Genomic DNA, 25,954 nt, shown 5'->3' with positions numbered 1-25,954 from the left:
ACAGCACGTTCAGCCCTCTGTCCCCCACTCAAAAGGGCTCTGTGCTCCCAGAACAATCACCCGCAGCCCCTACCTGTGTCCGGGAAGAAGCTGTTGGCCAACTGCTGTTGCATGACGAGCTGGGGGGGCTTCAGGCCCAGGGAGGGGGGCTGCACCCCGGCCATCGGCTTCTGCACCAGCACCTGCTGCTGGGTCTGCTGCGGCTGCCCCAGGGCCACCTGCACCCCGTGGGGGGATGACAGCACGTGGGGCTGCCCAGAGCCCATGCCCATGTGGGAGGCCAGAGCTGGGCCCTGCTGGGGTGCGTTGAGCCGGGGGGGCTGCGGTGGCAGCAGCGGTGGCCGGGCCACCAGCCCCAGCTGGAGGGGAGTCTGTGGGGTGCCCAGACGGGGTGGCTGCCCCTCGGGAGGCTGCCCAGATGCCCCTGTGTGCAGCATGGGGTGCCCTGGGGCTGGGAGGTGGGGGGTGCCACGGGGCAGGTGGGCCGACATCTGTTGCTTCTTCTGCAGCTCTTTCTTTTCATGCTCCAGGAGGTCCTCGATGAGCAGCGGCAGCTCGCTGGCCACCAACGAGCTCTCCATCTTGTCCAAGTCATCCGCCGGCGAGTGCCGGGCACTGCCCAGCCCCAAGGCTCCGCTGTCCAGCTCAAACTTCTCCAGCAAAGGGTTGCTCTGGCCACCCAGCTGGGCAGTTGCCAGCCCACGACCAGGGCCAGTGTAGGGGTCCTTCTCCAGCATGGGAACACCAGTGTGGCCACTGTTGGAGAACTGAGTCAGGCTGAGGCGAGTGGGGCCAGTGCTGGAGCTCAGGAGGGTCTGGCCAGGTTTGACGCTCAGCCCCAGGGAGGCAGAGATTTTATCCGTGCCCTGCAGTGCTTCTGACTTGACCGGCACCGGGAGGCGCTCGGGACCAGTGGTGGTGAACTGGCAGGGTGAGGTCTTCAGGCAGCCGTCCTCCAGCTTGGGCTTGACATCGGTGGGCAGCGAGCCGGCCTTCGCCTCCACGCCCTGCGCCTTGAAAGTCGGGTCGGGGGCCAGCACAGTGCCCGTGGGGCAGGCCGAGAGTCCCAAGCCCATCCCAGACACCAGTCCTTCCTTGGGCACCTCTTGATCCTCCACAGATGGGGTCACATCTTTGCTGTCCCCAGGGTCAGAGAGCTTCAAGGTGGCCGCCGGTGGTTCTGTCTTGAGCTGGGCCTCACGTTCAGCCTTCTCGTTGGCCGACTCGACCAGGCGCAGGTGCTCGTTGAAGATGTCCTTCTTGTCACCCGTGTCCAGCTCGGGATCAGTGTAAGCCAGCAGGTCGAACTCATCGCCATTCAGCAGGTCATCAAGGTGGGGGTCTGCTGTCTCCAAACTGTCCAAGTTGTCCAAGTCATCGTCCCCTTTGGCCACATCTGGATCCAGGCTAAGGTTGGCCAAATCATCATCATCTTCCAAGTCCTTGTGGGAGCCGAAGTCGTCATCCAAGTCAGGCTCCACGGGCACCTCGCAGGGCAGCCGTCCTCCCTCCAGGCCCAGGTGGCTCTTCCCTGGGGCCGGCGCAGGGTCCAGAGCGGGGCCATCCTTGGGAGCCTCGGGGCGGAGGGTGGCACCGGAGGACAGCGGGCGTGGGGGGATGTGCTGCTGCAGCTCCAGGGTGGGGGCTGGCAGCGGCGGTGCCGCCTTGGCGTGGGGCTGCTGGTGGCTGTTGCCCATCTCGGCTCCCTGCGGGGACGCGGGCGGCAGCGGTGCCGGAACCTTCTGGGATGGCAGCGCCTGCATGGGCATGACGGGAGTGCACAGGGCCTGGGGGGTGCCCTCCTCCCCAGGAAGGAAGAAGCGAGGCCGGGGTGCCTGGGGGACAAAGGGAGACCCCACGACCCCCCCAGGTCCCTTCTGCACGTTGTGTCTCAGCTCGATGAAGGGAGCGCCCAGGGCAGCTGGTGAGGGGGGCACGGCCTCGGCAGGGGTGGGCAGGCGGGTGCCCAGGCTGCCCATGGGGGTCCCGGCGGCCGGGGGGGCGAAGCGGGAGGTGACAGGGAGCCGCAGGGCCGCCACGGCCGCTTGTTGCTGCTGCTGCTGCCAGAGGTGCTGCTGCTGCTGCTGCGGGGATGGCGATGGAAAGACCCCACGGGGGTAGAAGGCCTGGGGGGGCCCCACTGCCGCCCTGGAAGACACCATGATGTTGGCACCAGCTCGGTACAGCCCCAGCGCACTGCATCCCATCCCCCTCAGACTGCGCTGGGCACCCAAAAACCCAAAGCCATCCCCTCCCTCCGGAGCGATGCCCACGAGCTGGGGGTACCCCTGCTCCCAGGGCGGTATCTGCTGGCTCCCACCCGTGCATGCTGAGTCCACTGCCCTGTCAGGGGGCACCCACCGCCCGCTGATGTCCAGCATGGCTGGCGTGGCCGCCGGCGGGGGCCGGGAGAGCCGCTCGTCCTGCGCAAACGCTGCCTGCACCATGACGGAGCCCGGCAGCTTCCCAGCGCCGGCTGCCGTGGCCAGAGTCCCGAGAAGAGCCTTGTCCTGGAAGAAGGAAGGCAAAGAGAGAGTCACCTCTCCATCACCCACATCCCCCCATACACACCGTGCCCCTCCATCACTCACATTTCCCCCATGCACACCGTGTACCTCCATCACCCATATCCCTTCCCATGTACACCATGCCCATCACCCGCATCCCCTGTGTGCACACCATGCCCCTCCATCACCCACATTCCCCCCATTCACACCGTGTCCCTCCATAAGCTGCATCCCCTCCTGTGCACAGCGTGCCCCTCCATCACCCACAACCCCCCCATGCACACCGTGCCCCTCCATCACCCACATCCCTCCATGCACACCATGCCCCTCCATCACCCAACATCCCTCCATGCACACCGTGCCCCTCCATCACCCACATCCCTCCATGCACACCGTGCCCCTCCATCACCCACATCCCTCCATGCGCACCGTGCCCTCCATCACCCAACATCCCTCCATGCGCACCGTGCCCTCCATCACCCACATCCCTCCATGCGCACCGTGCCCCTCCATCACCCACATCCCTCCATGCACACCGTGCCCCAGCTCTCCCACCTGTGCCGGCTGGTACGGGGCCATGCCCCGGCTCAGCTCGAAGCTCTGCCCGCCGCCCTCCGGGGCCCAGCCGGCTGGCGAGGAGGAGGCGGCGGCAGCCGCGCTCTCCTTTTCCTGCCGAAGGCTGTTCCGCTGGATCTGCTGGCGGATAAGCAGCTCCCGGAGCCGCTGGCGCTGAGAAGAATTCAGTGTTAGAACCGAGAGCGGCAACAAGACCAAAACAAAAACCAGCAAAACAAACCACGTATGGAGCAGTCATCGATGCCTCCAGTCCCAGTTTTTCCCTTTCATTCCCTCCCAAACCCGAATGGACACAGCCAGATCCTGGGAGAGACCTCACCTGCCGCTGCTTCTCCAGCTCCGACTGGCTCATGGTGCCGAGAGCCCCGTCCTGGCCACCAGGCAGCTCTGCCAGCTCCCGGTTTGGGGGTGCTGAGAGCCCCGCAGCCACCTCCTCCCTCTTGTCAGCCGTCAGTGCCAGCGCAGTGCGGGGCAGGAAGGTTCCAGAAGGGTCCTGCTGCTGTGGGGGGGCCGAGGGCTGCGGCGGCAGCACCGATGGGGGCCGCAGGGGCGACAGGCTGTACGAGTCGGGGGCGGCAGTGCCAGGGCCCAGCGGGCTGCTGGCCTGGTGGAAGCTGGGGGACGAGGCGTAGGCCGAGCTCTGGGGCTTCCCAGAGCCATAATGGCTGTTGATCCCATGGGGCTGGTGGGACGGGGAGCCCTTGAGCGGCTCCGACACGGCCGGGGGGAAGGTGAAGCGCATGGGGGGCTGGCTCCCCGGGAACACGCTGGCACCAGGCGAGCGGGCGAAGGGCGGCTGTGGCCCAGCCGGTGCCTTGGCATGGGGGTCACCTGCCGGGGCGCCCCCGAAACCTCCACCGGCCGCCCCCACTGACTTGAACCCCGGCTCCGGCATCTGTGGACGGGGGGGCTTGTGCAGGGGGGTGAAGGGGTCCCGGGACTGCGGCCGGGAGGGCGGCTGGGAGTAGGGATCCGGGGATTGGAAGCGAGGGGTGACGGGGGACTGGCAGAAGGCTTCGTTGGACAGAGGGCGGGGGGTCAGAGGGGACTGGGAGCTGGATTGGGACTGGGGGCTGGCGGGGATGCGGGAGAAGGGTTCGGAGGGCAGGGAGCGGGGCGGGAGGGCGCAGCAGGCCTCGGAGGGCTGCAGCCGGGGTGTCAGCGGGGGCTGTGAGTAGGGGTCCAGGTAGGGTGACTGACGGTAGAGATCAGGGTGGCCGGGGGGCGAGGGGGCCAGGGGATGGGGGTCGGGGGGCCGGTGCCCCAGCCCCGGGCTCTGCGGCTCTACCTGAGAGACCCGTGGGGTCATGGGGGCTTTGAAGACGTCAGCCGCCTTCAGCTCCGCAGCCGAGAGGTGCGGGGCACCTGGGGAGTCCCCGTAGCCCATGGCGGAAGTGTAGCCGGGCGAGCAGACCCCCAGGCTTCCCCCATCCTCCTTCTTCACCTCCAGACCCTTCTTCTGCTCCCCAAAAGGCAGGGGAGAGAGCAGGGCCTCAGGGGGCCGCGCCCCAGGACTCCCTGGCACCGAGAGGTTGTCCAAGGAGGGGCAGCGGGGCTTCAGGAAGGGGTCAGGGGTGCCAGGCTGGTGCCGGGGGGTGCCAGGTGGGGTGGGGTGGAAGTCAGGGGGTGCACGGGGGGCTGTGAGGGTCTGGGGCTGGCCAGGGAAGGGCTGGAAGGCAGCACCCGACGTGGGGCTCTGGCCCAGGGGCGAGGGGAAGCGGGGCTCCAGCGTGTAGGCGGGGGCCGCGCCGTAGGGATCGTGCGAAGGCACTTGGGCAGGGGACTGGGGCGGGAGCTTGAGGAAGAGCTCGCTGGGAGACTCCGGTCCCCCTCCGGCACCCGCTGGGGGCTTCAGGAAGCCCTCGCCGGTGGCGGGGGGGCTGCTGATGTAGACGGGCTGTGCCCCTGGAGGCACCGGGATCCGCAGGTGCAGCGAGGGCCTCTCAGGCTTGCGCAGTCCCTCCCCTTTGGTCTGCTTGTTGATCTGGCTCTCGGCCTGCTGCAGAGAGAGCCAGGCCGTGAGTGCTGTGGGAGCCCTCCTGCTCTCCCCGTGGCTTGGGCACGGGCTGGGGTGGGCACACCGTGTCCCCCAGGGCTGGGCCGGGGCCGCCGGGCACCTCCCCGCGCCTCACGTACCTTCTGCACCTTGTTGATGCGATGAGCCGCCCGGTTATCTTTGGCCTTTTGCTAACAAAGACACGAAGCCAGCTGACTTGCAGCCCCCGGCGCCCCGGCCCCCACCCCACTGACCTCCCGGCACTCACCAAATATGGGGCTTTGTCCGTGGCAGGGACTTTCCTCCAGAGCTTCATGATCTGTTTGCAGCGGCTCGACCAGTCTGGGAGTCCAGTACGAGCAGATAAAGGGGAGAAAAGCAACATTAGCCCGGACCTGACGAGCCCACTCATACCCTTGGTGGGTCCCCCCTCATGTGAAGGGACAGCCCTGTCCCCAGGAGATAAAGAGTTGACATCCCCTGCTCACTGTAGAGAACACCTCAGTACCAGAACAGCCAGGATCTCCCCCAAAAAAGGGAGCAGGGCACTCCACCCTGGACAATTATGGATGTCAACAGCCATGTTCTTGTCCCATACAACAAGTACGGGACCCTCCACCCATACCCCCAACCCTCACCCCAAGGGGGCAGCTGCAGCCCCCCCAGAGCCCTACCTGGATAATCCTGCTTGAGGTTGGGGAAGTTCATGTTGGCGTAGAGGACAGGGGAGATGGTGGAGAGCTCACCCAGCTCCTCATCCTTCTCCCAGCGCTGCAAACTGCGCTGGTTGTAGGACAGCCCATCGCCCTCGCCCTCTGTCGTGGGTGTTGTGGGGGTCGAGGGGGTGGTGGCGGCCGAGCTGCTGGCCCAGGGGCTCTCGGGCTCGCAGTGGTCTGGGCTGAAGAAGCCACTCCGCTCCCTGAGTGGAAAGGAGCGTCACAGATTGTTAGGTTGTTGAGGGAAGAGTGGGTCCCACAACACCCTGCAGTTCAGTTCCTCCAAGGAGGGGACCCCCAGCTCCTCCAAGTACCTGTTATCAAGGAACGGCGACTGGCAGACCCCCGAGTACGAGTCCAAGGAGACGGATCCGGAGAGTGAGCCCAGGGAAACGCTCCCTGTGAGGGAAAGATGGGTTGCAGGGAAAGCAAAGCTGGGGCACAAGCCTGCACCTGCCCCAGGGGTCAAACAACAGCACCTCCCAACAGCACAACCCCCAAAATGCTTCTCATGTTCACCCCTGGAGCAACAGGGAAAACCCAGGAGCCTGGGCTCTTCGATACCACAGGCAGCACTGCTCTCCAAGCAGGTCAGCCCTATGAGTTTGGCTTCCCTGGGGGTTCATCACACTCCAGGAACCTCCTGGATGACAGGGGGCTCTGCCAGCTCCACCCACCCTGGCCCGAGAGCTGGAGGTCTCCTTGCAGGAACGGCCGCTGTGCTCGGCTGGGGTCCTGCCCGGCCTCCATCCCCGCGGCCACGCAGTTGAGGGGCTGCTCCCCACGCTCCGCTGAACCCAGCACATCCTTGAAAAGCTGCTGCACATCTTTGCTCTCCATCTTGGGCAGCTCTGCAGGGGCAAAAGCAGGAGCTGGGTGCAAATACCACACTGATGGGAAGCGGAGAAACCTCGGGGTCACGGTCCTGGGAGCACCATTGCTTTGGCAGAAGAGGGGGTGCAGGATGGTCTCACCTTCCGTGGGGATCTTGTCGAGGTCGGAGCTTAGCGCTCCCTCGCCCGGGGTGGCTGGTTTCTCAGTGTCCCCGCGGTCTGGGGAATCCTTCGGCTCGTCGGCCCCTGTGAGGAAGAATCAGGAAGCGCCCTCAGGGCTGGGGACCCCCACGGGGCAGCCCCCATCACCCAACAAGGGACAGGAGTCCCTCGGTCCTCCAGGGACGCCGCGCCACGCGGGGGCGCTCTAGGCGCCACTCTATGGTCACCGGCATCACGGGACTGACAGGGCACGGAACCATAGAGTTCAGCCCTGCCTAGAGCGCACCCCTCAACCATAGAGTCCCATCTCGAGGGTTGTGGGCGCCCTATGCCCCGTGGAGGACTCGGCTGTTGGGGGTCCCATAGGGGTCCCCGGGCCTCACCCAGGTCCTCGCCCTTCGCGTCGTCCTTGCCATCGTCATCGGGAGCGGCGGCGCTGCCGTCAGTGCTGTCATCCCCTGCACGGTACCCCAGCACTCAGTGAGCAGGGTCAGAACCCGCCGACCCCCAGGGCCCTCCTCCTCCCCTCAATGGCAATGGCAGCCCCCCACAGTCCTCGGCATTCTCCAGCGAGCCTCGGTGTCCGCAGCAGCTGCTCACAATGGGAGTCCCCCACCAACCCCAGCAACCTTCAATATCCCCCAAAACCCCCAGCAACCTCAGGGACCTTGAACAACCCCTCAGCCACCTCCAGCTACCCTGGGGACCCCAACAACTTCCAAGAAACACAGGGACCCGCAACAACCCCAGGGACAACCCCCAACAAGCCCAGGGGTCCCCCAGCCAAGTCCAGAGACCTCCAACCACATTAGAGACCCACAACAACCCCCCACTAACCCCTGAAAACCCCACCCTGGACAGCAGCCAGGTTTGGATTGCAGACCCAGTCCTGGCCACACTCACCTCGGGGATGGGTGGGGGTCTCCCTCCTGTCTGGGGTACTCCCCTGCAGTGCCCCAGCGAGGTTGAGGTCCCCCTTGGGCCTTGGGGCACCCTGGCCCAAGGAGGGGCGGGCAGCCGCGTCCCCCACCCCGCCTGCTGCCAGCAGCGCCTTCCGGCTCAGATCCATCAGTGCTTTCCCAAAAAATGCCTCCTGGAACAGGGGGGTTCCGTCAGCATTGGGGGGTCCCCACATCCATCCCCCTCCCCAGCCCTCCCCATCCATCCCACCTGCAGGTATGGGGGGAACATGTCCTCCAGCTTGCTCTTCTTCCGTCCCCGGCGCTTTTTCTTCTCGTCCCCCTCTCCTGAGCCTGGATCCAGGCCAGCCTCGGCTGGGACATCAGCTGGAGCCCCTGCAACAGCCCCCCAGGAATGAACACCCACCCCCCAAAAAGGGTCTGGGGCTGTTCCTGTGCCGCCAGCACAGCACTGTGGGGTGCAACCTGAGGGCCCCTCCATATCCCTGGGGGTGAGAACGGAACGGGAAATGAAGAAAATGAATGGTGCTGAGAAGGAAAACAAGAGGGAAGGAAGGAAGGACTCCAGGAAAGAAAGAAGGAAGGAAGGAAGGGAAGAAAAGGGAGGAAAAGGGTGGGAAAAGGGTGGGAAAAGTGTGGGAAAAGGGTGGGAAAAGGGTGGGAAAAGCGTGGGAAAAGGGTGGGAAAAGCGTGGGAAAAGGGTGGGAAAAGGGTGGGAAAAGGGTGGGAAAACCATGGGAAAAGGGTGGCACTGGGCCCTACCATCCTCAGGGTGTCCCTCGGTGCTCAGCCCCTCGCGCCCCACGTCTGGCAGCACTGCTGAGACCTTCTTGAGCCGCGTGTGGGACTTGCGCTGCCGCACCATGAACCCGCCGATGCCTGAAGGGGCAGGGAAGGAGAGGGGATCATCACAGTGAGGCCTGAGGGGTCACAGAAGAGTCCAGAAGGGTTCAGGGCCTGTGGGACACTCACCAGGCCGGTATGGTTTGCGCTTCCTCTTCTTGCACTCTTCAGGGTCCTCCAGCCCCTTCCCTGAGTCCCCATCAGCTCCAACATCACGGTCGGGGCTGGCCGGAGCCTCGAGCTTGATCTCACACTCCATGTGCTCCACACCCACTGCAAGAGCGAGCACACGTTACTGGGGTCCCCTGACACCCCCACACTGCACCCACACCCCCAGCTCTCCCACCAGGAACACCCACCCTCGGCTTTGAGCAGCTCTTCGGTGTCCAGGTCACCGTCCTTCTTGTCCTCAGGGCCCAGGGGGTCACCCCCCTCCAGCCCCCCATCCCCGTTGAGGGTGCCCGGGCGGCCCTTGCGCTGCCGCCGCTTGTGCAGGGGTGACAGGGTCAGGTTGCGCAGCACGGCCATCCCCGTCTCCGTCAGCCACACGCCCTCAAAGCGGAAATACTGGGGCTCTGAGGGGACAAACACCAGCAGTGGGGACAAACTTGGTGCGTGGCCAAAAGAGAGCACAGCCCTGGGAACCCCACGGCCCTGGCACGGCCCCGCACATACCTGGATCCTTGGCTTTGATCATCTCTGCGGATGGCGCGGGCACTGTGGCAGGAAAGCAGAGGGGCAGGTTGAGTCTTCACACCTTTCAAATGCCCCCAGATCCCCCAGAACTCCCCCTGCCCCATGAGCTCACCGGGTTTGACCACATAGGGCTGGCAGGCGCTGCAGTCAAAGCCTTCATCCGCAGCCTGCTCCACCTCCTCCTCAGTGAAGAGGCTGTCGCACGCGGCGTGCAACCACCTGCGGGCAGCGGTGGGGAGAACCCATCACACACCACAGCCTCCCCTGGGTGACCCCAAATTGAAGCCCCTCAAGCCCAGGGCACGGTGCTCACCGATCGCAGTGCCGGCACTGGATGAGCAGGTCGTCCTCCACGTACTTCTCGCGGCAGAAGGGGCAGACGACGAGGCTGGCGCAGGGCGCGCAGTGGGTGTAGTTGTTCTGCCACTCGCAGTGGAAGCCAGGGGATGCAGCCCCGCACTGCACACAGCACACGCACCTGCAGAGAGGGGCCCGAGGGGTCAGCGCCAGCACCGAGCTCCCCCCGTGGCTCCCCTCGTGTCCCCCCACGCACCACTTGCACTTCCAGCCGCCCTTGGGCACGGTCTGCAGCGGCGGGTCCAGGCAGTAGGTGTGGTAGCTGATGTCGCAGTCGTCGCAGAGCAGCAGGCGCGAGGGGTCGGAGGCTTTGCCGCACACCTCGCACACGATGCACTCCACGCAGCGCCAGCCCTTCAGCAGCATCACCTTGGTGATCTGGGGATGTGGGAGCCACGTGAGCCCTGGGCATGGCCACGGGGGTCCCCAGGCCTGGTGTGGCTTTGGGGGACACCCCAGGGCTTGGCACGGACACACCGGAGCACAACAAACGTGCCAGGCACGACCTCGTGTGTCCCTGGGGGGCACAGCACAGTCCTGGAGTGGGGCCAGGTGTCCTGGGCCCCCTCCTCACCTTGCTGTTGACACAGTAGGGGTGGTAGCACTGGGAGCACTGGGAGCAGGCGAGGAGGTGCCCCTCGGCCCCACGCCCGAAGCTGCCGCACACCACGCACATGTCCTGGGGGAAGAGGTCGTGAGTGAGGAGACAGCGGCTGGCAGAGGACAGACAGAATCTGTCCCACCCTGTCCATCTGTCCATCCTGCCATGCCCTGGTTACCTGCATGAGCACAAACTTGTCAGTGTTGGAGAAGAGGACAACCGTGTTCTGCATTGTATCATCATCGTCCTCGTCCTCCTCCTTGCTGGGCGAGCTCTCCACGTCAGCGAGCTGAGGACAGAGCGGGAGGCTCAGCACTGAGGACGCCCTCTCTGTGCAGTCTGGGGGGCACCAGGAACACACAGGGGCAGCAGAACCTCTCCCCAGGGGGAAGCCCTGTACCTGCCCTATGCTTTTGTGGTGAAGCCCCCAACTCAGCAAAGGCCCAGGCAGTTCCACCTCCCATGAGACCCCAGTCCACCCCACACTAAGGGCTCTTAAGTCTTTCCAAGAGAGGGCTGATGGGGAAGGGGATGGGGGAGACTCTCAGCCTAACAGCTCAAGGATCCCCCAGACCCCACCTCTGCCCCAGCCCAGCCTTACTGCTAAGGTGTCAACAGATGAGGTGGTCGACTTCAGGCGCGCACGGCCCCGGCCTCGGCCCCCATGGGACCCACCTCGGGGGCGCCTCCGCCCAGGGAAGCTGCTGCTGCGACCCTGTGGCCAAGGGGAGAGGGGAGTTACAGCACCAGGGGGCCCAGAGGGACCCCCATGCCAGGGCAGCAGAGGGGCACTGCCCCCATTCCAGCCCAGCACAGGCTCAGCCCTCACCCGCTTCCTGCAGGGGCAGCCCAGGAAGGGGATGTGGCCCCAGCAGGGTGCTCAAAATGACAAGTCCCCCCAAAACTGGGGTGACGGGGGGGTCCCTCTGTACCTGCTTGACACGGGAGCGCCCCGGGGAGCTGCGGCGCCGGCTCTTGTCCCCGTCACCCTTGGCGGCTGGCTCGAAGAGCAGCGAGTCATCAGTCTCAGCACCCAGCGGCAGCGACCCGGTGTCCTCCTTCTGCAGACTGGCGTCAGCCGAGGCCGGGCCCAGCTCAGGGGACAGTGACCCTCCGCCCTCAGGGTCTGGGGACCCCAGCAGCGGCTCCGAGCCAGGGAAGCTGCTGCTCGTGTCCCCCTGGCTCAGGTTGGAGATCTCGTTGAGGATGTCGGGCCGTGGGCGCAGCGCGGGGGGCTCGGGGCACCCCTCGTCCCCGTGCCCCAGCAGCTTCTCGCCGGTAGTGCACACCTCCATGGGGGTCTCAGGGCCCAGCTCCTCCTGTTCCAGGAGCAGGGGGGACCCCGAAGGAGACCCCTTGACTTCAGGGTCCCCCCCGGCTTGGCCTTCTTCCAGCGCATCCTCCTCGCTGAGTGGCGGGGAGCTTCCACTGGTACCCTCCCTCTCCAGCCTCGGCGCCTCTTCTTCCTCCTCTTCCTCCTCCTCAGGCAGGCCCGGGAAGGGCCCCAGCTCAGGGGCTGGGCTGCCGTGGGGGGCATCTCCAGGGGGGCTGGCTGGGGACTCCCCCTCGCCACCGGCCATCTCCATCTCCTCATCCTCGGGTGGCTTGGCGGGGGCCAGGGTAACAGCAGGGGAGCCCAGGGGTGGCGGCGGGGAGCCAGGGGGGTCGGTGTCCATGGCGGTGCCAGGGCTGCCGGGGGGCTCAGGCAAGGCTGGGGTGGGGGGCTCGAGCACCTCGTCCTCCTTGGCATCAGGGGAGGGTGCTGGGGTCCGTGCAGGTGAGATGGCACGGAGAGCTGGGGGTAGAGAAGGGGGAAAAGAGTGGCATCACAGCCCCCCCAGAGACACCCACCAGCCCCCAGTCCCAACCCTGGTGTTTCTCCAGACCCACCTGGGGGAGCTGAGGGTGGGGGTGTCATCTCAGGGGGCAGCGAGGGCTCTGGCTCCAGCTCCATCTCCTCCTCAGGGAGCACCTCTGGAGCCAGGGCTGGCGCTTCCTCTGCCACTGTCACCTCGGGGAGGAGACCTGGGGGATGGGGATGGGGTGAGGGGCTGTATGAGGGTCCCCTCCACTCCCCTGTGCCACCGAGCCTGGAATGAGAGGCAAGACTCCCCCTCCAAGCTCCCCACATACCCCAAAACAGGGCACCAGCACAGGAAAAGAGCAGGAATACGGGGATCAGACAAAGCCAGTGCTGAGACAAGCCCCTGCTGCAGGACCCCCACACCCACTGGAGACAAAAAGCAGGGGAAAGAGGACAGTGCAAAGTCCTCAGATTACCTGGTGGTTTCAGGTCCTCCTCGAGGGGCAGCTCGCTGAGGACCGGCTCTTCAGGGGGCAACTCAACAAGGGGGGGCTCTTCAGGGCTCAGCTTGTCAGGGAGCAGAACTTCAGGAGGAGGAGGCTCCTTGGGGAGCAGCTCATCGGGGGGTGGCTCCTCGAGGGGCAGCTCATCTTGGGGCAGCTCCTCGGGGGGCAGCTCCTCGGGGGGCAGCTCCTCAAGGGGTGCTTCATCGGGGGGTGCTTCATCAAGGGGCAGCTCGTCGAGGGGAGGTTTGGGGGGCGACCCATTGAGGGGCAGCTCATCAGGGGGTGATTTGTCAATGGGCACTACTTCGGGGGGCAGCTCATGGGGGGGTGACTTTTCAAACACTGGTTTCTCAGGGGGCAGCTCAGCAAGGGGAGGGACGTCAAGGGGCAGCTCATTGTGGGGTGGTTCACTGGGGGGCAACTCCTCGGGGGAGGGTCTGTCAGGGGGCAGCTCAGCAAGGGATGGTGTCTCGAGGGGCAGCTCCTCAGAGGGAGGCTCCTCGGGGGGCAGCATGAGAGGAGGGGGCTCCTCGGGGGGCTGCACATCAGGAGGCTGAATGTCAGAGGGCTGCGTTTCGGGGGGCGGCTGATCGAGGGGAAGTTCATCAGAGGGCAGTTCTTCGGGGGGTTCCTCCTCACTGGGGGGCACCTCCACAGAGGCCAGCTCGACAGGAGGAGACTCAGCATCGCCTGGGGGAGCCTCCTTGGGGTCTGGGGGTGCCTCTTTGGGGTCTGGGGGTGCCTCTTTGGGGTCCACGAGGGGCTGCGTCTCCTCATCACCCCCCACAGGCTCCAGCTCAGGTGGGGGCACGGGCGCATCCGTCGGCTCACTGGGGACGGGGGACTCTGACCTGGGATGGGGGAACCTGGGTGAGGGGGCAGCACTCGGGCCACCCCGTCCCCAGGGCTGTGGGACACATCCCCCCAGCCACAAAGGGCCTGACCCCCTCTCCAAACCAGCACCCCCATCCCCACTCACATCTGGGCGGGCGGGTCAGGCTGTGGTGAGTGTTCTGGCGCCGTGGGGACATCGGCTGTGGCACGGCCTCGCTGGCAGTCCCCGCACACCGCAGACCCCGGTGTGGAGTCGAGCCCGGCGGGGTGCCGGCCGCAGTCTGAGCAGACCCAGCAGTTCTGGGGGGGAAGCAGAGATGTGTCAGGGGGTGCAGTGGGGGACAGGCACCCCGCACCCCTGAGCGAGAGCGGGACATACCTTGCACTTCCAAGAGCCGGTGGGGGGGCCCTGGGTGGCTGGCTCCATGCAGGAGGGGTGGTAGCCCTTGTCACACGCCTCGCACACCAGCAGGGCAGAGTCCTGGCCAGGCTGCCTGTGAGGCGCAGGGGCAAGCGAGGGTTGGGACCCTTCCCTGGGTGCATATCCCCCCTTCCCACCCCAGGGCTGGGGGGCTCACCTGCAGGTTTGGCACACTTTGCACTCAGGGCACTGCCAGCCCGAGCGCTTGCGAGGCGTCAAGGAGATGTCCAGGCAGGCCCCGTGGAAGTGCTGCCCGCAGCTGGTGCAGAACACCAAATCCCGCAGGTCGCCCGGCCCATCGCACACCGAGCACCGCGCGTCCTCTGTCAGCCACGAGAGAAGGGGGTCAGGGCCACCTCCACCTGCTCTACCCCGCCAGGAGGGTCCCAGCACCCAGGGGTGGTGTCCCCAGCCCCACGCACCCATGTCCACGGCCTCAGCCACGTGCTCGGGGCAGAGCAGCCGCAGGGTCTTCATGGACTGGAAGCAGCCGCTGGCGGCGGCGCAGGGCAAGTGGTAGAGGCGGGAGCAGCCGGTGGCCGCCCGGCACGGGATGGTGGCCCCCGCCCGCCCGCAGCGTTCACATTTCTGAGGGCAGAGGAGTCCGGGGGGTCAGTGCCGCTGCAGGGGAGCAGAACCAAGCCCCTGCCATCCCCCCGGACCCCTCGGGATCTGCTCACCTGTGAGATCCCTGAGAAAACAGCTCTGGCCACACCGGCCACCTCGGGCCCTGCACCAGTCGCCCAGGCCGCACACCAGTGGTGCACCCAGCAGTGCCCTGTGGGGAGGGGACGTCAGGGACAGCTTGGGGACACCCAGGCGGTAGGATGGGGACCCCCGAGCCGTGCCCACGCTCACCTGTCGGCTCGAAGAGCTGCGCTGGGGTCACCCCCTCGGAGAAGCCAATCTGTGCCAGGCCATCACCCGCCAGCTCTGGCTCTGGTGGGAGCTGGTTGGGCCCTGGGGGAGGCTGGCTGGGCCCATCAGGGGGCTCGTGGCCCACCAGCCGCTCGGGCCAGTCAGGCACCGGCTCAAAGCGCTGCAGCTCCCGCTGCCCGTGTAGGCTCCAGTCCCCACAGTTGCAGAGGGCACAGCGGCGGCCCAGCGGGCTGGAAGAGGCCAATGGAGAATGTCAGGGATATTCAGGACCCCCCAACAGCTCCACACCGCCCCCGAGTCCTCCCACCCTCACCTGCCAGCCTCGGGAGGTTCCTCCATGCCCACGCTCTCCAGCTCTGGCCCCGCAGAGGCTCCTTCAGGGGGTTTCAGGGGGTCCCCCTCGGCGCTGCCCATCTCCTCCGAGGCCATGACCCCATCGGCTGCGGGGAGAGGGGGTGTCACCACCACAGGGGAAACAGGGACAGCTGCCCAAAGTCCTGCCCTGGCTCACCTGGCGCGGCTGCGTCCTTCTCCTCGCTGGGCACCTTCTGTTCATCCATCCTGCCTCCGGCGTTCCTGGGGGGCCACAGCTGTAGGGGGGACATCTGTCAGCACCAGGGATGATGACACCTTCCCTGGCACCCCTGCAGCCCCCCGTGACCCTCTACCCAAGGCACAGGGCAGCATCCTCCCATCGTTCTCCCGAAGGCAATTTGCAGACTCTGGGGCTGGGAATGTCCCCCAGGAGCAGGGGGTGTCTCCCTGCTCCCTGGGGGTCCAGGAGACCCCCCTGGCCTCACCCATCACCCTCCATCCCCCAGGTCCTCCCCAAGTCCAGACAGATACGCCCTAACTTATCTGGGGCAACCAAACCCCCAAGTGACCTCAATTAAAGTGTTGGGGAAGGCGGATCAGTGACCCGGCTCTACCCCACACTGACAACCCAGGGAGTCACCAAGACCCCTGAGGAGTCCTCAGGACCCTCCCAGGAGCTCACAACAAATCTGGGACCCCCCAGTGCCTCCCACGTGTGGGATCTTCAGGGGGAATTTGGGGTACAGCAGAAAACGGGGTCCCCACCACCAGCACCCGCCTGTGCCCCTATTTCCTCAGGCCCAGCAGCAATCTGGCACAGCACAGCGGGGTCCCGGGATTGGTACAGGGGGAAGATTCACCCCAAAACACCACGCAGAAACCGGGGGGGGGCCATGCCCTGATCTGCAGCCACCCCCTCCCACCGCTGCCTCACATGCGCCCCAAAAACCCGAGGGGGCTCCGGCACCACGGGGGCAGCGGAGGGGACCCCAAAGCTGCCCACGAGCCACGCACGGGGTGAGGGGGGCGATCTGGAGGGGTCCCGGGGCACGGGGGGGCCCCGAACGCACAGTGCAGGGCACCAGGGAGGGGGAGACGCGCTGGGGCAGCGCCAGCCCCCCAAAAACCCGAGACGGCGCGGGGAGGGCGGGGGAGCCCCCGGGGGGGTCCCGGCGGCGGGGCACGAGCGCCGTGTCCCACCCAGCAGCACCCCCCGCCGGTTCCCGGTGGGCCCGGGGGTATTCGGGCCCTCCCGGGAAAGGCTCCGGGGCCGGCGGGAGGCCCGGCCCGTGCCCCCGGGTGGGCCGAACCACCACGCGGGGACACCCCCCCACACACACCCTCCCCGGTGCGCCCGGGCCACGCTTCCCCCGCTCCCCGGTGCAACCGGGGGGTCGAGCCGGCCAGGCCCCGATCCCCGGCCCACCGCGGCCTACGCTGGCACCGGCACCGGGCCCCGAGCGACGGGCCCGGCCGTACCTGCGCCGCAGCTGCCCGGGCCCCACGGTTACCGGACACAAAGGCGTGGGAGCCGCGCTTTGGGCTCGGCCCCGGTCAGGCCTTACCGGGAGCGGCGGCACGGCGGAGGCGGCGCGGCCCGGGCCCGCCCCGCCCCGGGGCCCCTCCTTCCGGGGCCGCCGGGCCCCTCCCCGCCCGCGCGGGCCCCCGGCGGGGCCGTTTGCACCCCCGCGCCCCCCGCCCGGTGCTCACCCCCGCGGCCGCCCTACGCCGACGGGCCTCGGGGCGCGGGGCGTTCGGGGCTCCCCGGCGCGGCCATTTCCAGAGGAAAGTAGGGCCCGCCGCCCGCCCCCGCCCCGCCCCGCCCGCCCCGCCCGGGCCGCCGCCGCGTTGGGTCCTAGGGGGTAGCCGCGGGCCGGGGGGCGCCGCCGCCGCGGCACTACTTGGGGGGGCGGGGGGGGGGGGCGGGGGGAGACGGTGCGCGGCGGGCGGGGGCTGCGGCCGCGGGGGGAGTGCGGGGGGTGTGACGGCGCGCGCGCGGCCGCAGCGCACGCTGCCGGGCGGGGCGGGGGGGAGATCCCTCCGCCGCGCTTAACCCCGGCGGCGCCGGGGCGGGAGCGCACGTGGGCACCGAGGGGGCGGGGCCGGCGGCGCGAGGCTCCGCCCCCTCCCGGGACCGGCACCGGGGCGGCCCCGAAGGTGGACGGAGGGAGCCCTCCGGGACTGCTATAGCCACGGGATTAGAAGAAGGGAGGGTGGGCTCCGGGATGGGGTCCCCCGAGCAGCCGGCGGGAGCGGGACTGCCCGCTGTGCCCCAGACGGGTGTCTCCGTTATCAGCCTCGGTGCCCGGTCCCAGGGTTCCCCGTAGCAGCCGCCGGGACCGGTCCCGGTGTATCCGGAAGAGCTGCTGTGTCCGCTGCCGGTGTCCCTGGAGTAGCTGCTGTACCGGTCGTGGAATCCCCGGTAGCAGCCGCTATGCCCGGTCCTGGGGTCTCCGGTAGCAGCCGCCGAGGACGGTCCTATTCCCTGCTCACGGCCACCACGTGCTGCTGATGGGCCACGGTGCTGCCCGGTTCCGGTATCCCCGGAACAGCTGGTCCTGCGCGGTCACCGCGAGCCCCACGCACACCCCTCGACGCCGTGGAGCTCAGACCCTGCGGGGTACACGGGACCGGTACCCCCGGTGTGGGGTGACAGCAACCCCTCGGACCCTGAAAACCCCCCCGGGACCCCCCAGCCCCGGGGAGGAGTGGGGGGGGGGGGGCAGACCCAGGGCCCCCGGGAGCCCAAACCCCGAGATCTGTGAGGGCTGTTGAGGGGGTTCAGCCCCCCTGAGCCCCTGGGCTGCACTACCCTGGCCCCAGCATCCCAATAGCCCACCTCACACACCCCCAGCAGCTCCTGCTCCTCTTTACCACCATAATTGAGCAATTAGCAATAATTAGTCCAACTGGGTGGAGATAAGCCACAAGGGGAACCGCAGCCAGAGCCCCCCCACACGCTCACGAAGTGGGAGCTGAAGTTTTCAGGGAGAGAAACGGAGGGGACAGGGCTGAAGAAGCCCCCAAGGGTCCCAGTGAGGTCCTTGGGGTGCTCAGCCCCACATCACAGCCAAAGCTGGAGGGACCCCCATGCTGGGCTGTTGGAGGGAGCCTCACATGCTGCCTCCCCCCCAGCAAGGAACAGCCCCCCCAGTGCAGGGGTTTACAGACAAAACAAAGTTTAATTGTTTCAGCCCCGACTCCCACGGGTCCAGCCCAGCCGGACTGCGGCCCCGCGCTGGGAACAACACCCACATTGAGCCCTGGCTGCCAGAGCAGGAATGGCCCCGACCTGTCCTTGTGCATGTTGGGGACAGCAGGGATGAGCTGGGGGGCTCCCAGCTGGGACAGAACCCCCAGCCCCCTGTGAGCCCCACAGCCTGTGCAAAATGAGGGGTTCCAAACCACAGCGGGACCATGTGGCTTCCCCAAAGCCACTGCTGTGGTCTGGGGAAGGGTCTGATGCATCCAGGGATCCTGCCCCATCCCAGGGATCACATCAGGCAGCAGCTGTGGATCTGCCAGAGGAATTGTCCATTCAGTCAACCTCAATGAGCTTCATGAAGATCTCCCATGGGGTCCTGGTATAGTTTGGGAGAGAACTTCTAAATGGTGGTCCCAGGACACATGGTCACCTGAGGACGAGGGGACATCAGTGGCAGCACATTGGGAACCCCGTTCCCAACCCCAGGTGGGTTCTGTCCCCCAGACCTGGCTCTCCTTGGCTGAGGACTCGAGGAAAATGGCTCCCAATGACTCCGCCAGCTTCTTCCCTTCATCTGTCCTCACTGCCCAGCTGAAGACACAGCAGAGCAGAGGACAGGCAGGATGTGCCACTGGGACACACACACATGTAGGACCCCTAGAATCCCCCTTCCCCCTGCAGGGCCAGGTCTGCCTTGCTCCCCACCAGCACCACGGGCATGCTGCAGGCACAGGGGGGATCAGGGCCCACCCTTGGCCACCCCTCCCAGGAGGCACAGCACCTATCGGGTCTTCCCCAAGCTCTCGTACAGCTTTTTGTGGAGGGTTGTGACCGCCTGGAAGCTGTAGGGACAAGGGGACATCCAGGCACTTCTTCCCCCTGTCCTGGGTGATTCATTCCCAGGTCTCAGGAGCTCCTCAGCTCCTCAAGGATGTCACCAAGTAAACCAGGACGTGGCCGTGGATGCCAGTGGTGCAGGATGGTGTTCTCATCCTGGGGAGGAGAGGGGACAAAGCCAGTAGCAGGGGTGGCTGGGAGTCCAGCGGCCTCACAAGACCCCCCCCCAAACTGCCCCAGCATTACCTGCCCAGCCATGTCCACCAGCTTCAGCTGGAACTCATCTTTGCCCACCACCACCACCTTGCTGTAGGCTGCAAGGGTGGCACCAGGTATGGGGGGCTGCCTGGGACCCCCGAATCCTCCCCTCAAGGCTCAGACCCACTTCCACCTCATTCCAAGGGCACCTCAGCCCCCAGCACCTAAGAATTGGTGGGCCAGGGAGGTTTTACTTGCGTGGAAGGAAATTACACGGCTGGGTGGTCCCGGCACCACCCCGGGGCAGGGGACGGAGCTGGACGGAGAGACAGGAACCCCTTCCCGGGGGGGCTCCAGGGGACACGGCTCTGTGGAGGCTGCCCAGGCTGAACACGGCCCTAGACCCCATCCTGGGGTGGGGACCCACCGTGCTGAGCCCCAGGGGAGCAGCCCCGCTCCCACGCCCCCCGGGCAGAGACCCCCGGAGGGCAGGGCCGCCCTCCGCAGAGGGCATCGCAGGACGCCCCCAGGCCGAGTCCCCCCGCGGTGTCCCACGGCGCGGTAACCGGGGATGGGAACATTGCGGGATGGGAACCGGACCGGCGGCGCGGGCGGGCGCGGCAAACGGCGCAATAAACGTGCCGGGGGGCGGGGCCGCCGCCACTACACCGGCGGCCGCACGTGACCACAACACCGCCCTCCTTCTCCCATTGGCTGCGCCGGGAGAGGGGGCGGGGCTAAGCGGCCGCGCAGGCGCCTTGGCCGGATGGGCTCTCCATTCATGAAAACGGAGGGAAGGGCCGTGGCCACGTGGTGGTCGCGCCTCTGAGCGTGAATGGAGGGGGGAGGAGTGTCCTGGTCCTGACCCCCTCCCCCACCGTGCTACCCCAACCTGTCCCGGCCCGGAGACACCCGAGAACACTCACACCCACCTCCTGCTCTCCGAGACCCCCACCGCAGCCTCCCCCAGCACTAGGACCCTCAGGCCCCCAGGGATGTTTTAGGATGCCTGACCCCTGTCCCAGGGATCCCTGGCCTCTCGCGATGTCCAACTCAAGCCTCAGGGCCCCCCAGCCTGGAAATACCCCAATTTTCTACATTGCCCAACTCCAGCCCCAGGGACCCACACCCCTCTGGGGATACCCCAGCCCCTGAGGGCTGCGTTGCTATTCCCCTCACCAGAAACTGAGTCACGAGCTTGTCTCCATCTCGCCAAAATTTGGAGGGAAAAGTGAGATTTTTGCCCATCTGAGGTCCAGAAAGGCCAGGGGGAACTGGGCTCCCTACTCCAGCACCGGGAACCCTCAGAGGCCCAGGATGTCAAACCCCCAAGGATACCCCAGACCCCTGCAATGCCCTACCCAGTTTCAAGACACTCCAGGTGGATACTCCAGCTGCTCGGGATGCCCAGCCCCAGCGACTCCCAGCCCCCTCAGATGGTCAGTTCCAGCCCCTCCAGACTCCTCAGCCCAGCCTCACACATCCCCCACTTCCAGCCACAGTTTCAATAGGGCCATATTTCTTTATTTTCCCAAACAATTAAATAGTAGTATTTCTTTTGTTTTTTTAAACTGAAGTGGTTAAAAGCAGGCTGCCCCCTGCCCCGTGGGGTGAGCCTCGCTGCTGGGACAGGCAGGCATGGGGGACATTTATATTACCATTTATAAATAGAAAAATAAAACTCTCAAGCAGGGTGGGTTAGCGGTTAGCATAGTTAGAGTTGGACCTGGCACGGGGTGCCCATGCCCACGGCAGACACCCGGTGCCCACGGCAGACACCCGGTGCCCATGGCAGACACCCCGTCCAGCCGCCCTGTGGTGCAGGGACAGGGACACTGTGGGTGACAGGGACAGACCCAGAGCAGGGGGACGGGCAGGAACTGCTGCCAAGTGCTTGGTGTTGGGGTGTTTTTGGCATCCTCCCAGCTGGATTTGGCCCCAGGACAGGGTTTGGTGGTGCCAGGATGTGGCTTGACAGGCACCAACCCCAGCCCCAGCGCAGTGGTTAATAAAGCAATAAATACCAGGAGAGCATTTGGGGGTCCGGGTGTGAGGACCCAGCTGTGGGGGGCTCTGGGACACAGGACAGGGCTGAGCCAGGTCCCTGGGCCACCCCGTGACACTCCATCACCCCAGGGCAGGGCTGAGCCCCAACCTCCCCACAGCACGGGGGTGCCCCTGTCCCTCCTCCCCGGGTCCGAGGGGTGCCCAGGGCTGGAGCCCCCCGTTTCCAGTGTGCGGCATCGCCTGCCATGTGCTAACTGGGGGGGCAGGAACCCCTACACCTGCAGGGTCTCCTGGCCCAGCACACCCCCAGCCAGGCGGTAGAGCAGGCGGGAGTACCAGTGCATGCCCACCTCCGGCACCGTCCCATTGCCCACCTCGGGGTGGGCCGGCAGCAGCGAGAGGAGCCCGTGGAACAGGCGGAGGGGGGCAAAAGCCCGGTGGGCCCAGCGGTGGCTCTCCAGGACGGCATAGCAGGATGCCAGCACCCCATTGACCAGCAAGGTGCCGTGGGAGGTGAGAGGGGCAAAGACCCCCACGCCGTCCTCCCGAGAGACCCTCAGCACCCTCGTGGGGCGCAGCCCCTGCCCGCCAGCCCCGTGGGCCAGCACGGCGTCACCCGGGCGCACGCGGCGAGCGAAGATGGGCAGGAAGGCGGCGGAGCCGTTGGCCGCCCCGCGGGCCGCGAATACCAGATGGGACGGGGTGAGGAGCAGCCGGTGCGCTGGGCTGGCCGTCTCGATGGCCACGAAGGAGGCGCGTTGGCGCAGGTCCCGGTCGAGGAAGAGCAGCACCTCGGTGGGCACCAGGCGCCCGCCTGGCTCGGCGCCCAGCACCCAGTCACCCTGGCGCAGCTCAGCCAGGCCCCGGCGCCCGCCGCTCTCCAGCATCACGGTGGCGTGGCCGGGAAAGCAACCACCGGTGCGGACGGCCAGTGAGTTATCTGGGAGGATGGAGAAAGTTATCGGTGTCCCCACCAGCCACCTCCACCGGGCCACCACCTCCAGAGGGGAAACGGCAACCCCAGACCCCCAAACCACCCCTGGAACAAAGCGGGTATTTTCCAAAGCTCCCCCAGTTCCTGCATGCAGCTCCTGAATGCTGCAGGGCCCCTTTGTCCACCCTGCACTGATGCCCTTTGTTCCGGCCTGGAACGGTGACATTTATGGCCATTTTCACTTTCTGTCAATTGTCATTTCTGGATGGGAATTGCTGGCTGGAGCAACTGCGGGGCTGGGGCCTGCAGGGCTGGGGCCTGCATTGCTATTCCCCTCACCAGGAGCTGAACCACAAGGCTGTCTCCATCTGGCCAAAATTTGGAGGGGAAAGTGGGGCTTTTTCCTGTTGGGGAGCCAGGTAGGGCGGGGGGAGCTGGGCTGGGGCCAGACACCAACCAGAGCAATAATCCCACATGGATCCAGGATATCAAGGGGGAGCAGCAGGGGCTGCAAGGCCGTGGGCTGGGATGATTATGGGGATGGCAGCCCTGGTGGCAGCCCCTTCTGTGTGGTACCTGCTTTGACAGAGACATGGATGTGTGCCTTGGACTCATAGTAGACCCAGTCGAAGCCGGCCTCCACGGCCAGGCGTGCCAGCATGCCGTACTTGTGGCGGTCGCGGTCGGACGTGGTGATATCCAGCGCCCGGCCCTCGTAGTGCAGAGAGTCGGGGAGGTGATGCCCATCCTCATCCCAGCCCTCTGTCACCCGCAGCTTCACCCCCGGCCACATGTTCATCACCGCGATGGCCAGCGAGTTCACACGCTCCTTGCAGCGCTGTGGGGACACGCCAGCACCGGCGTCACCCTCTCCACAACACACAGGGACCCCACAGGAACAGACAGACAGACAGACAGACACCAGGCCTGTGAAGGGCTTTGAGCCCCAAAGGAGCTGCTGTGGGGGCAGATGCGGTGCCCCCCAGGGTGCAGAGAGGGTCACGGCCGAGCTGCCCCCCTGCCTGGATGCAGGTTGAACGTTAACGTGCCCCGGGGTCCCCTGGTGGAGCTGCTCCAAGTGCGGCCGGGCAGAACAGGCAAGGGACCGGGACGGGCACCGGGACGGTGTCACCTTCCCCGCAGCCACGGCAGTGACTGATTAACCTGATGGGGAGGCTGTGAAGCAGAGCTGGGGGGAAGCTGACCCTGAAGCAGCCCCGAGTCTGGGCTGATGGAGAGAGCAGGGTGTCCCAGGCAGCTCCGGGTCCCTCTCCCCATCATCATCAGCATCACCATGGGGTGCAGGGGTCGGAGCTGTCCCCCCCGCAGTCGCTGAGGTCACAGCGTCCCTCAGTGCCCCAGTGTCCCCCTGTCCCCCGCTCAACAAAGCGGTTCCCGGGAGCGCGGGGCCGCGGGGGCGGGAGTGCGGGGCGCGGGCCCGGGGCAGCCGTGCCGGGGGGGGCGGCAGCGGCGGGGGGGCAGGAATGCGCTCGGCCCGGCCCGGCCCGGCCCAGCCACAATAGGCGCTTTCCAGCCCGGAGCTGACCTCAGGCCCCGGGAATGCCGCCGCGGCCACAAAGGGCCCTTTCAGCTACCCGCACCCCGGGCCGGCTTCGCGCCCGCGGCCCCGCCGGGCCCCGCCGCCCCGGCCCCGCCGCCTCCGCCGTCCCGGCTCGCGGGAGCTGCCGGCGCCGCCTGGGCCACTTGCAGCATCCCCCGTCGCCATGGCGACCGCGGGGCCGCCCCTCGCCATGGCAACCGTGAGCATCCCGACGGGAGCGCGGCGCGTTCCGGGCTCCCGTAGCCCCGGGTTCCCCCCGAGGAGAGGGGTACCAGGGCCTCCCAAGGCTGACCTAGGGGCCGGGGCGCGGGGGCGCAGGGGGAGTGGAGCCGCCGGTACCGCGTGCCCCCGGTGCCATCCCGTTAATCCCCGACGGTCCTGAATGCACAACGCGACGGGACCGCCTCGTCCCGGGGCTCTGGCGCTGCCACGCCGCTGCCAAGGGCCGTGGAAGGAGCAGGGGACCGGGGTGAGGTGCAGCGCGGCCCCGGCAGGGACTCTGCACCCCGGGAGGCTCCGTGATCCCGAGGAGGGTCGGTGCCACTCGGGGGGATCCGTGAGCCCCGGGATGATCAGGGCGCCCTGGAGAGCATCGGTGGCGGCCAGGAACGCTCCGTGAGCCCCTGAGAGGGTCTGTGCCGACTGAGAAAGGTCCATGAGCCCTTTCGAAGATCGCTGTGATCCCACCCGTCCCCCCACCACCCCCGAGCCCCCGCGCCCCCGGGAGCGAGGCCGGGCCGGGCCGGGCCGGGCGCAGCCCCCACCTCGGTCATGAGCCGGTCCGCCCCCGTGTTCTCCTCGTCCTTGAAGATGATGTCGGGGTTGTAGTTGGGCACCAGGTCCCTGAAGCGCTCCGAGCCCCGCAGCACTTTGCCCTCCGCCTTCCCGCTCGCCCCCAGCGTCTGCTCGGGCACGTTGGGCACGAACTGCTTGTAGAGCAGAGGCGAAAGCTGCCGCCGCCCCAGCCGCCGCCGACCCACCGGACCCCGACCCGGGCCGCAGCCCAGCACCGGCGCGGCCAGCAGGCAGGCGGCGAGCCCGAGCAGGACGAGAGCAAGCGGCCTCCACCGGGGCATCCCGCCCGCCGGGCTCCGCTGCCTCCGCGGGTCCCGCTCAGTCACCGGGGGCACGGGCGGCTGGGGCAGGCATGGTCCCGGTGTGGCGGCCCCGGGGCTTTTAGATGGGCGCGGTGCCAGGGGCGGGTCGGCGCCGTTTCCTTCTCACACCCACGGTCCCGTCCTTGCGGGGGGATCCGCGGCAGCTCGGGACGACTGACCGCCCCCCCCGTCCCCCCCCGCCGGTGCCGCCACCCACTCGGAGCGCCGCCGGTTGCGCGCCCACGGTATCGGCACCCCCCGCCCGGAGCTGCACCCCGCTCCGGGGGAGCCCCCGACCCAGCCCGAGCCTCAGGGAAAGCCCTCGCAGAGCTGAGTCCCAGCACCGGGCACCGGCACCCGGCTCCGGGCACTGCCCTGGCACTGGACACCGGGCTCCTGAGGCTGCCCCAGGACCGGCACCGGGATCTTACCCCGAGCTTGCTCCCCCTTCCCGTCTAAATCCCGCACTCTGATGCCGCCACCTCTCCACGGTCCCCGCAGTGCGCTCCGGTACCGGAACCTCCCCTTATCCCATCCGAACGCAGCGATTCTGGTCCTGGGACCTCTCCTGTCACCGCCTGTTGGGATCGGGGACCCCCCTCTCCCTGTCCCGGTCCTTTCTCTCCTCCCGCTGTCCCTCGCACCGAGGACCCTCGTTATTCTAAGGCTGTGCCGCCGGAATCCGCACCTGCTCCGTCCCCTTGGCACAGCCCCGCTCCCGGGACCCGCTCCCTGGCACTACCCCGGTCCCCTCTGTTCGGTCCGACCCACGGTCCCGGTCCCCGTTCCTGGCCCAGCCCCCGGTACCGGCTGCCTTGGGTGCTGGTCGGCACCGTGCGCCCGCCCTCAGCCGCCCCGGCCGGGCTGCCCCCGCCGCGGCCGCTCCGCTTCGGCGCTGGGCAGCCCCCCCGGGCCCCGCCTCGGACCCGGCCCCCGGGGGCGGCGGCAGCGGCGGCCACATCCCCGGGGGCCGCCCCCGCCGGGCTGCCCTGCCCCGGCCGGAGCCCCCGCGGCCCGGGACCGGGGCACCCCCGGAGCGGCACCGGCCTCCGCAAGGGATCCAGGTCCCGCCGGGGATGGGGCCGGGCTGCTCCGGGACGGGCACCAGGCTCCAACAGGGACATGGGCGCCTCCAGGAGCACCCCCGGG

General features: G+C 67.4%; 3 protein-coding genes across 10 annotated transcripts in view; all 3 read right to left on the bottom strand.

Moving 5' to 3' along the window:
• The window catches only part of KMT2D (lysine methyltransferase 2D), a 28,604-nt gene extending 11,823 nt beyond the window's left edge, over window positions 1-16,781 (bottom strand). For 6 of the 8 annotated variants that reach the window (XM_088068830.1, XM_088068834.1, XM_088068835.1 and 3 more), the window contains exons 1-35: window positions 16,677-16,781; window positions 15,163-15,241; window positions 14,965-15,091; window positions 14,631-14,881; window positions 14,453-14,550; window positions 14,195-14,360; window positions 13,930-14,095; window positions 13,731-13,845; window positions 13,497-13,651; window positions 12,488-13,368; window positions 12,098-12,232; window positions 11,140-12,002; window positions 10,809-10,922; window positions 10,386-10,496; window positions 10,181-10,285; window positions 9,803-9,984; window positions 9,563-9,727; window positions 9,362-9,468; window positions 9,229-9,270; window positions 8,913-9,128; window positions 8,683-8,826; window positions 8,473-8,589; window positions 7,961-8,085; window positions 7,694-7,883; window positions 7,174-7,248; window positions 6,770-6,874; window positions 6,473-6,646; window positions 6,110-6,194; window positions 5,754-5,998; window positions 5,348-5,421; window positions 5,220-5,270; window positions 3,403-5,082; window positions 3,063-3,236; window positions 2,362-2,510; window positions 74-2,148 (exon numbers count right to left, since the gene is read on the bottom strand). In XM_088068830.1, coding sequence (XP_087924956.1) covers window positions 74-2,148; window positions 2,362-2,510; window positions 3,063-3,236; window positions 3,403-5,082; window positions 5,220-5,270; window positions 5,348-5,421; window positions 5,754-5,998; window positions 6,110-6,194; window positions 6,473-6,646; window positions 6,770-6,874; window positions 7,174-7,248; window positions 7,694-7,883; window positions 7,961-8,085; window positions 8,473-8,589; window positions 8,683-8,826; window positions 8,913-9,128; window positions 9,229-9,270; window positions 9,362-9,468; window positions 9,563-9,727; window positions 9,803-9,984; window positions 10,181-10,285; window positions 10,386-10,496; window positions 10,809-10,922; window positions 11,140-12,002; window positions 12,098-12,232; window positions 12,488-13,368; window positions 13,497-13,651; window positions 13,731-13,845; window positions 13,930-14,095; window positions 14,195-14,360; window positions 14,453-14,550; window positions 14,631-14,881; window positions 14,965-15,091; window positions 15,163-15,211 — 9,511 coding nt within the window. In that variant the 5' untranslated portion in view covers window positions 15,212-15,241; window positions 16,677-16,781. The remainder of the gene's footprint in view (window positions 1-73; window positions 2,149-2,361; window positions 2,511-3,062; window positions 3,237-3,402; window positions 5,083-5,219; window positions 5,271-5,347; window positions 5,422-5,753; window positions 5,999-6,109; window positions 6,195-6,472; window positions 6,647-6,769; window positions 6,875-7,173; window positions 7,249-7,693; window positions 7,884-7,960; window positions 8,086-8,472; window positions 8,590-8,682; window positions 8,827-8,912; window positions 9,129-9,228; window positions 9,271-9,361; window positions 9,469-9,562; window positions 9,728-9,802; window positions 9,985-10,180; window positions 10,286-10,385; window positions 10,497-10,808; window positions 10,923-11,139; window positions 12,003-12,097; window positions 12,233-12,487; window positions 13,369-13,496; window positions 13,652-13,730; window positions 13,846-13,929; window positions 14,096-14,194; window positions 14,361-14,452; window positions 14,551-14,630; window positions 14,882-14,964; window positions 15,092-15,162; window positions 15,242-16,676) is intronic. The other 2 variants (XM_088068832.1, XM_088068833.1) reach the window with 2 other exon arrangements.
• Window positions 16,782-18,465: 1,684 nt separating this feature from the next.
• RHEBL1 (RHEB like 1) lies at window positions 18,466-20,454 on the bottom strand. Its single transcript, XM_088068724.1, is given in 10 exon segments — window positions 18,466-18,534; window positions 18,678-18,762; window positions 18,827-18,892; window positions 18,948-19,015; window positions 19,095-19,140; window positions 19,142-19,164; window positions 19,255-19,382; window positions 19,431-19,460; window positions 19,758-19,869; window positions 20,386-20,454. Coding segments are annotated over 10 exon segments (696 nt in total).
• Window positions 20,455-20,727: 273 nt separating this feature from the next.
• Window positions 20,728-24,979, bottom strand: DHH (desert hedgehog signaling molecule). The gene is made up of 3 exons (XM_005532041.3): window positions 24,473-24,979; window positions 22,724-22,985; window positions 20,728-22,153 (listed from the first exon to the last, which is right to left on the bottom strand). Exons 1-3 carry the CDS (start codon window positions 24,782-24,784, stop codon window positions 21,486-21,488), a joined length of 1,242 nt encoding a protein of 413 aa, XP_005532098.2. The 5' UTR covers window positions 24,785-24,979; the 3' UTR covers window positions 20,728-21,485.
• Between the last annotated feature and the right edge of the window lie 975 nt (window positions 24,980-25,954).

The sequence above is a fragment of the Pseudopodoces humilis genome, chromosome 32 (genome assembly GCF_049639895.1).
Source record: "Pseudopodoces humilis isolate 2021_Gansu_Grassland_sample_001 chromosome 32, ASM4963989v1, whole genome shotgun sequence".
Lineage (NCBI taxonomy): Eukaryota > Metazoa > Chordata > Aves > Passeriformes > Paridae > Pseudopodoces > Pseudopodoces humilis.
The sequence above is the reverse complement of the archived record's forward strand: the minus strand, read 5'-3'. Positions and strand labels throughout refer to the sequence as shown.

Bases quoted from the DNA above. Each gene is read 5' to 3' on its own strand.
- DHH (XM_005532041.3), bottom strand. From the start codon at position 24,784: ATGCCCCGGTGGAGGCCGCTTGCTCTCGTCCTGCTCGGGCTCGCCGCC. The intron at 22,986-24,472 runs GTGGGGGCTGCG...GTGTCCCCACAG, and splicing joins CGGACCGGCTCATGACCGAG to CGCTGCAAGGAGCGTGTGAA. The intron at 22,154-22,723 runs GTACCACACAGA...CCATCCTCCCAG, and splicing joins CCATGTCTCTGTCAAAGCAG to ATAACTCACTGGCCGTCCGC.